Source organism: Scaptodrosophila lebanonensis, unplaced genomic scaffold (assembly GCF_003285725.1).
Source record: "Scaptodrosophila lebanonensis strain 11010-0011.00,11010-0021.00 unplaced genomic scaffold, SlebRS2 tig00000096-arrow-pilon, whole genome shotgun sequence".
NCBI classification, from domain to species: domain Eukaryota; kingdom Metazoa; phylum Arthropoda; class Insecta; order Diptera; family Drosophilidae; genus Scaptodrosophila; species Scaptodrosophila lebanonensis.
In genome coordinates this window covers 1,914,396-1,922,564 of record NW_022060567.1, presented here as the reverse complement: position 1 = coordinate 1,922,564, position 8,169 = coordinate 1,914,396, and the positions used below count along the sequence as shown (strand labels likewise).

Here is an 8,169-nt window from a genome sequence, read left to right as displayed (position 1 = left end):
ACAAACAGAGCTGTCGATTTGAGGGAAAAAATCGAAACATTGCAGAACTTATACTAGTTAGAACTAAAGAAAGACAAAGCCTATAGAAATAACAAAAATGTCTAATAACGAATCCGAGTCGACTTATCCTAGAGCTAATCTTTTGCGATAATTCTAAGCTACTTAGTCTACCATTTTACCTTTTGAAAATAGAAAGACACATTTACCTACATATGTATAAATGTGATATCTTATGAGAGCTAACATGGTGGAGGGGGCTTGTCCTTATTTTTTATGGATGGAAAATGCAAAACATTAGAGCATTTTAAGCATTTCTTTTTGCCCACATATGTACATATATTGTACATATATAAAAATATAAGTATATTGATATCTAATTAGAGATAGTCTGCAAATCTTTGTTCTTAGACGCATCAAACAATGCACTGTTTGCAATGGGCAATATTAAATACTTGCTAATAAATTTGTGCAATACAATGCAAGATTGGTTGACTTTTTCCCTTTGTTACTAGGCAGATGTACTATACATACATTACATGTACATATCTACATATATTGTATAAGTCACAAATGAATGTTTGGCCGATCGTTCCTGTGTTCGTTTGACGTAGGCGCTTACCGAGGGGAAGCCGTTTATTATCACCGTTGTATTTGATTCCGATTGGGGGCAGAGCGTGAATGGAGGCAGAGCGCAAATGGGGGCCGAACGAAGTCAAATCAAACAATAATTATAAGCACGGCAGCAAACATTGACGTCGATGACGACGGCAGCAGCAGCGATGGCTGCGATGGCTGCGACGGCTGCGGCGGCTGGAACGACTGCGACAACGTCGACGCCGGCCTTGCTGAGCTGAGATAGCAGCGACCATACACACACACACACACACATACACACACATATATGTACACATGACTATTGCCAAATGTTGCCCTACCTGGGCATATCGAACTATTGGCGTTAACACTGACGCTGACGCCGACGCTGCCGACGCTGCCGCCGCTGTCGGCGCCTGCGTCCTGTCGTCTGTTGGTGCGCCAGAGAATTTCGTATAAATATAAAATTATGCGTCGCATCGGGCATTATGAATCAGTTGCTAAAGCCACACGCCAATGTTGATCAATCCGCAATTGAAATATTAACCAAAGTGAAAGTGCGTGCCAAAAGACAACAATTGCAGTGCATGAGAGTGGTCGAAATACAAATATATCGAGTGATTGTTTTCTCTCTTCAATTAACCAAACCAGTATTACTAAATAAACACTTAGTGGAAGCCAATTCAAAAATGTGCCCATCAAGTAAGTAGCCAGAAGAGTAAAGTGTTAACCCTATCTGTGCTAGTTTTGCCCGCCTTCGACAAAAAAGACACATACTTGTATGAATACATCAAGCCAATTGAAAGAAAATCCTTTGCTCTAATCGCCATGAATACTGTTTGAGTCGGATTTATTTCCCCATTAATAAATGAAACGCATAAATTAGTAATGTTATCCCGTGCTTGTGGGGATGTGTATCCAGCATTCTTTTAAGTGTTTCCCAAATGTCGTTTTCATTCAAGACTCTGTGTTCCCGCCGCTAATTTCAAAATCAGCATTTTATGTACAGATATGAGTGTTATTAAGAAGTGCATTTGTGGCTTTACAGCATTGAGTCAATGCAGGACTATTGCACATGGCTATGCCTCAAAATTACAGGATTGGCAATGCATCCAGGAATATCGTAATAAGTTCTTTTTCTGTTTTCAACTTGGTTGTCTAGTTTTGTCTCCCAGTTCCATGTTTTTCAACTTACGTTTTTTTATGTACAAGTACTGTATCTAGACAACAAACTTATGCATATCAATGCAGTTACACTCATACAAGTATATGCATGCATTTTTTATACCTACGAGACATGCCTTTGGTCTGCAATTTCTCAAGTTCTTTGCTAACAGCAAGTCCGCTGACCAACGACACATTGCTATAAGAACTACTATAATGCGCCATTTTTAGGCCCGCTTTTACAATGCGATGATATCATCAATTTATCTGCAAGCTTTTGTTTTCTCTATGCATGAACATATATACGTGTATGTATGGACGTGTGCTCAATCAAGTCTGATCGAACTAAAGTTCAGCCATCGATCGCCTAATTAAATCATTACTATTCTGATCGAAAACAGCAAAAGTGACTCTATTGATAACTTTCCGTTCTGTTCCCCAACAAATGTGTATCAAAGCATAGAAATGTGACGCTACACTTTCAGAAATAGCTCTATGTCGTGCAGCAGTAGTGTTTTGATATGGAAGTGTAAAAACAGGCTAAGGCGTCATCTCTGTGGAAATATATTTTAGTTTTTGGACTCACATAAAAGAACTGAAAGCCTCTCCACGCAATTTCGAAATCGATGTTCAAAATTAAAGCATCCTCCCACTGGAGGATTTCACATTTCCCACCCAAATAAAAGAAAGCAATTGGACATGGTGTATAACTTATAACTCTTATGGAACTCTTATGTATAGAACTACTCTACTTATTATACAAGTATTGGTTTGTTATATTTTAAGATTCCTTTTCCTAACTCTGGTATCACAACTGATCGGTTTTAGATAAAAAAAATATATACTTCATTCGCGGACGATTGTCCCTAAATGTTTCGTGAGGGCAGGTGCATTACAAGTATTTCGCAAATGAGGTGTGTCCCTTTGCACGTAGGCTAGACACAAATGGTTGCATTTGGCATTTAGTTTTACAGCTGCAATTGCAGCCATAAATACTATACATTTGTATAAGTAATACAATTATAAAGATTAATCAGGCTAGCCAAACCAAAATGCTTGCAATAATGACAAAGGCAAACATCTAGAAGCTTCGATATGGATAGACTCAGTTTTACGATTGGTAGTGGTAGATTGCCATCCTAAAGAATAAAAGCCACACCTCCCTACTGGCACGCTCACACTCACACTCACACTCACACTGACAAACCCACACACACACACACACACGCGTACAAATGCAGTTGATAGCACGAGTAGTCGCTATCGCGACAAGATCACGTGCGAAATACCCTGCCTTTTTCTTTCTCCAATGACTGTTATCAGCAAGTCGCTGACCTACGCCAACAAAAGTAAATAAAAAAACAGCGCCAACAACAGCAACGGGCGACGGCGACGGCGACAGCGACGGCGATAGCAGCAGCGAGTTTTGAGCGCTCAGTGTTTAATATGGGAGCGCGCGCATTTGTTTGCAAACAAAACTTGCCGTTTTGAAGCGAAGCGTTGGACGGCTACGGTATCGGCTGCGATTTCAATGAATTATTCATACGACGTGTTGCCCCTGGCCGACTGGCTCGTTGGCTGTTGGTTCGCTTGTTCGCTGGCTCGCTGGGTAGCTGGCTCGCTTGCTGGCTTGCTGGCTCATCGATGACGTTGTCGCCCACACCACATGCTTGCGATATTTTAAGTTTCGAAAAAGCGAAACGTCATCGTTAAAAGGCGTGTGTGGCGGGCGAAACGGCCAGACCCGGCACAGCGCGAAACGGCAGGCAGGCAGGCAGGCAGGCAGGTCACAAAAGCTGTGCTGTCTGCTAGCTGTCTACGCTATCAGCGACAAAACCAGCAACAACAACAACAACAACAAACGCAGCTGCTCTCGCTCGCATTGCTGTGCTTCTCTCACTCCACTCGCGCTTCACTGACTAGCGGACATTAAAAACCCAAATACGAGTATGTATGAGTAATATGAATTCTTGTGAAATTCATTGGAATTTTTTGCCGTTTCGACTTTTTCGATCGACAAGTGTCAGCCTGTTCAGTTTGTCTCCCTCACTCTTCTCCTTCGCCTCTCTCCCGGTCGAGCAATTTCTGCCACTGCGTGCGTGTGTCTGTGCCGAAGATGACAAAGCCGTGCCAAGCATTCAACTCAAATGCAGTGCAGCCTACTTGCAGTGAGCAAACGAGCTCACGCACTCAATTTCGCAGACTCACCGATTTATTTGCGGCTCAAAGAGAGAGAGAGAGAGAGAGAGAGAGAGAGGGAGCGCTTCTGAAGCAATTGATGCTCAATACTCTTCTTGATTCGTTCAATGGAGAACAATTGCAGCGCAGTAGTGAGTGGATGTCTGAGTGCACACGCACACATTCTCGCTTAATTGCGCGCACACGCTTCTCACTCGTTGAGTGCCTTTTTAATGCCTAATGCGTGCTCAGCTGCTGCTGCTGCTGCTGCCGCTGCTGCTGCTGCTGCCGCTGCTGCTGCCGATGTTTGGATCGATTGATCGGTGGTATTTAGTTTTACAGCAGAGTAGCAACAGCAGTTAGTTCCAGTCAAGAAGCCGCACAGCGCGCACGAGCAAGGGCACACGCGCAAACATTACAGCTAATTAGCCACCAAGACAAGGCGGACGGACAAGCGACGTGCAAATAACTTCAAACAAACGAGCTCATACTTGTATGTCCATGCAAAGTTGGTCAAATTTCAAGTGAAGAAGTTCAATCACAAGTGCAATTCTCGATTTACTCAATTTTTGGCTGCAAATACTATTTGTGTGTTTTTAAAAATCAATTCATTTATGCATTCAAGGCGAGCAAAATTCATGTCACACGGTACGAGTACGGGCACAAGAAACCCATATACATACTTGTATGTATATACTTGTAGTACATCATATATAGTATAAGTAATTGGTGACCATAGTTAACGTGAAATGTTTATTTTATTTTTGTTACAGCAAAGATTTGCCAAACTTGTCAAAGCGCACAGACTCAAAGCAGGAGCAGCTTCAGTAGCGGAAGAAGAAGCAGGAGCAGCTTCAGTAGCGGAGGCTGCAAAGAACAACAACAACAACAGCAGCAGCAGCGACAGCAACAACACACAAGCCAAGGTGCAGCACAACTGCTGCGCTTAATGATGCTGGCGCTGCTACTGCCATTGCCCGAGGCGAGACATGTGCATGGCAACGGCCAACACATCGCCTCCCCCTCCCCCCTCTTCATCGGCAACCACAACCCCAACTCCGATTCAGGAATTGACAGTGCGGCTGCCAACGATGACGATGTGCTGCCCGCCTGGCATGCGAACCCATTTCATGACTTGGAGCAAAGCTTCGGTCAGGCTAGCTACGATATGGACAGCAGTATTAGCAGCATTGGCAGCAGCAGCGACAGCGACAGCGGCAGCAGCAGCAGCAGCGACGAATTCGTACGCGCTATTTGGCGCATGCTGCGCCGCCAGCGTCTACGTCACAGACGCAGTCACAACTTGCGGTACTTCACCAATCCTGATACTGCACCCGAATGGGAGAATCCATGCGGCGGCGTCTATCAGCCGATCGCACCGAAGGCGGGCGCCAATGCCTCCTCGGGCCAAGGACGCGTAATCAAACGCAAGGTAAGCAGAGAACACAAATCAGTGCACAACAGAAATGGCTCATGCTCTATATTCTCTCTGTCCTTCACAGCACCTGGAAGTCCTGATGAACAACGTGAAGCAGGAGCACCAATTTATGCAGCGCACCGCACGCATTGCCTACGAAGAGTTCCAGCCCTGGGCGAATGAGTACAAATTCCTGCCCAACATGACGCGAAACACAAATCCGGTAAGTGTGCAAAGGAACAGAGAGGAACAGAGAGGGACAGAGGGCGGGAGAGAGAGGGAGCAATTGGGGGAAACTGGTTGAGCCATTTGCATGCTAAAGCCTAACCTTTCATTTCCTTTCTTCCATCCGCAGGTGAAACTAAAGACTTGGTACCGCAACATGCAGACCTTCGTGGCCAGCTTCGCATACCTTGGACGCTCTCAGTACAAGTACCGCAAACAGCACCAGCAGCGCCTCAGCGAGAGCACCCTGGAGCTGCATGAGCTGCTTCTGAGCGCTCGTCGAGTCCTCTGCGACATTGAGACGACGATCAACGCGAGCTACCCGAACACCAATGAGGACAAACTGACGACGGTTAGCAGAGCGACCATGCTGGAGCGCTTGCACCTGCACACGCTGGCCAATGGCGAGGGCGCCGAGGATGCCGACGAACGCGATCTGCAAATCACAAAGCAGCTCTACTTCCAGTACTTGGACAACACGTGGAAGACCCTTCGTCGCACCCTACGCAAGTCCCAAAGGCACAGCATGGAGCGAAAACAGAAATCGGCGCAAGCGGCAGCGAGGGCGGCTTCTTTCTCGCGCTCATCTGCGGCGGGATCTTCGTCCCGATCGGCGGAGAGCGGAGACAGCTCGAGCATTGTCATCAGCGGGGAAGCCCTGAAATAATGTTAGCCCTAAGAAGCATCGGGAAAGTTCCTCAGTATGGCAGTATGCCGCCTTTAAGCCAAAAATTCTACAAATCACACCTACATAAGAATTTGATGAGGACGCTCACATCGTCAAAAGCCAGTTTGAATTTAAGTATTTTAGTATTTTATTGCTATTTATTTATTTATTTTATATATTTATTATTGACGTCGTACTTTGAACCGCGCTAAGTATTATCCATAAGTGCCAACTTGCCAATTCAATGCCAATCAAACAAACAATCTTGGTTGTTTGTCATTCTTGCCACACATTCAACTGAGAACATATTTATTTATTTATATATTTATAAATGCTTAAGTACACTGTGATTTATGTTAAGTACTTTTTTTGACTAGTTCTTAGTGTGATCAATTAACAATTAACAATTATTGTATTCATGCCACTGATTAGTTTAAAGCCATGTATAAGTCCCTAAGTGCATGTAAAAATGTAGTGAGAAACCATTGTGTGGTCTACTTGTATTAAGCTTAAGGTACTTTTTTTCATCATTTTTTTTTATTTTCTGCTAATAAATAAGCACAAAGACAGACAAATTTTAATCGTTTTTTATTGGGGAATGGCTAGCCGTCAGATACTATCTGTGTATTTGGCAGCACAATATTATATTGGATATAGCACAAGGATTTCTAGCTCAGCACCAAGCCCACTTCCTTCCCTCAACCCAGCTCTGCGCAAAAAAATGAATATCCTGCAGCTCATTATAGTGGACGTTTTTAAGGACTTTTGGGTTTATTCGTTTGAAATTTTATATTAGAAAAGGCAACAAATTATTTCCGTTTTGAAGCATATACAAGTATTTGTGCATACAGGGTGCGCCATCTTTTATGTCGGTATGTAAACATTGAATATCTTTGAAAATAAACAACCGATTTTCAAGTATGAGATATTTTTATTTAATTTGGTTCTGTACAATTTCTTGAACTGAGGTTTTCAACACTGGTCTACTCAAGTCAATCGGTTCACTAATGACAAAGTTATTCAATATTTACATACTGACGGTTAAAAACCATCATATATTTTGCTAATCGAGGTATTAGCTTACAATCCTAAAAACAGAATAGGTGGACCAAAAACTTGGAGCATGTCTAATCCATTCGCAGCGATGCATACTGATACTTATTGGTTCAGATGTATTGCGAGCAACCTTCGGGGAAAATGAGGTTCCCTTTCTCACACTGGCTGACGATAGATCTCCAATTGTTCATACATTGATATATATCTTAAAACATATATGTACAAGTATGTGCATTTCCGGGGTGTAAAACTAGATAAAACACATTTTCTTTTTCTGTAGCTTAACTAATATCTCTTTGGTAGCACTATTTTAGTGGGAACGTTGATTTCAGACGTAATCCAATTTTCAAAATTTTCAGCCGAACCTTAAACACAATTTTGAAGCAATGTCACTTTATTTGATCAAAAAACCTTTCCTTGGTTTTTTTTTTTCGAAGAGAATAAAGTTATTCAATATGTGAAATATTCTCCACTATGTTTCATTCGGTCAATTACTCATATATTATACTAATATATATATACTATTAACGAAAAATTAATGTTATATTAATTACTGTTAAATTATGGATGTGGGACTATTATTTATAATAGGAAATCGGAACCGGCAGTAGAAGAATACTTGTAAGCAGTCCGAGCTGGATACCATTTATCTACTAATTTTAGTGAAAGCCTTTTAATCTGCTCCTAAGAGTTGCACAACCTTAATGTTATTTCAACAGGCCTTCTATTTGTCCAACCGCTAGAGCAGCTTTTGTTAATTTATATACAATTAATATGTATATAGTTTGTACGTACTATATACACGCATACATACACATATAAACAAATTTAGAAAATGGTTCATATTTGCATTTTCAAAGTCTTATAT

At 42.4% G+C, this 8,169-nt stretch overlaps 1 protein-coding gene across 1 annotated transcript; it reads left to right on the top strand.

Moving 5' to 3' along the window:
• The first annotated feature begins 4,888 nt into the window (after nt 1-4,888).
• On the top strand, nt 4,889-6,245 carry LOC115627681. The gene is made up of 3 exons (XM_030523424.1): nt 4,889-5,368; nt 5,439-5,576; nt 5,709-6,245. The coding sequence occupies exons 1-3, from the start codon at nt 4,889-4,891 to the stop codon at nt 6,243-6,245; spliced, it is 1,155 nt and encodes a 384-aa protein (XP_030379284.1).
• The last annotated feature ends 1,924 nt before the right edge of the window (nt 6,246-8,169 follow it).

Bases quoted from the DNA above. Each gene is read 5' to 3' on its own strand.
- LOC115627681 (XM_030523424.1), top strand. From the start codon at position 4,889: ATGCTGGCGCTGCTACTGCCATTGCCCGAGGCGAGACATGTGCATGGC. The intron at 5,369-5,438 runs GTAAGCAGAGAA...TGTCCTTCACAG, and splicing joins GACGCGTAATCAAACGCAAG to CACCTGGAAGTCCTGATGAA. The intron at 5,577-5,708 runs GTAAGTGTGCAA...TTCCATCCGCAG, and splicing joins TGACGCGAAACACAAATCCG to GTGAAACTAAAGACTTGGTA.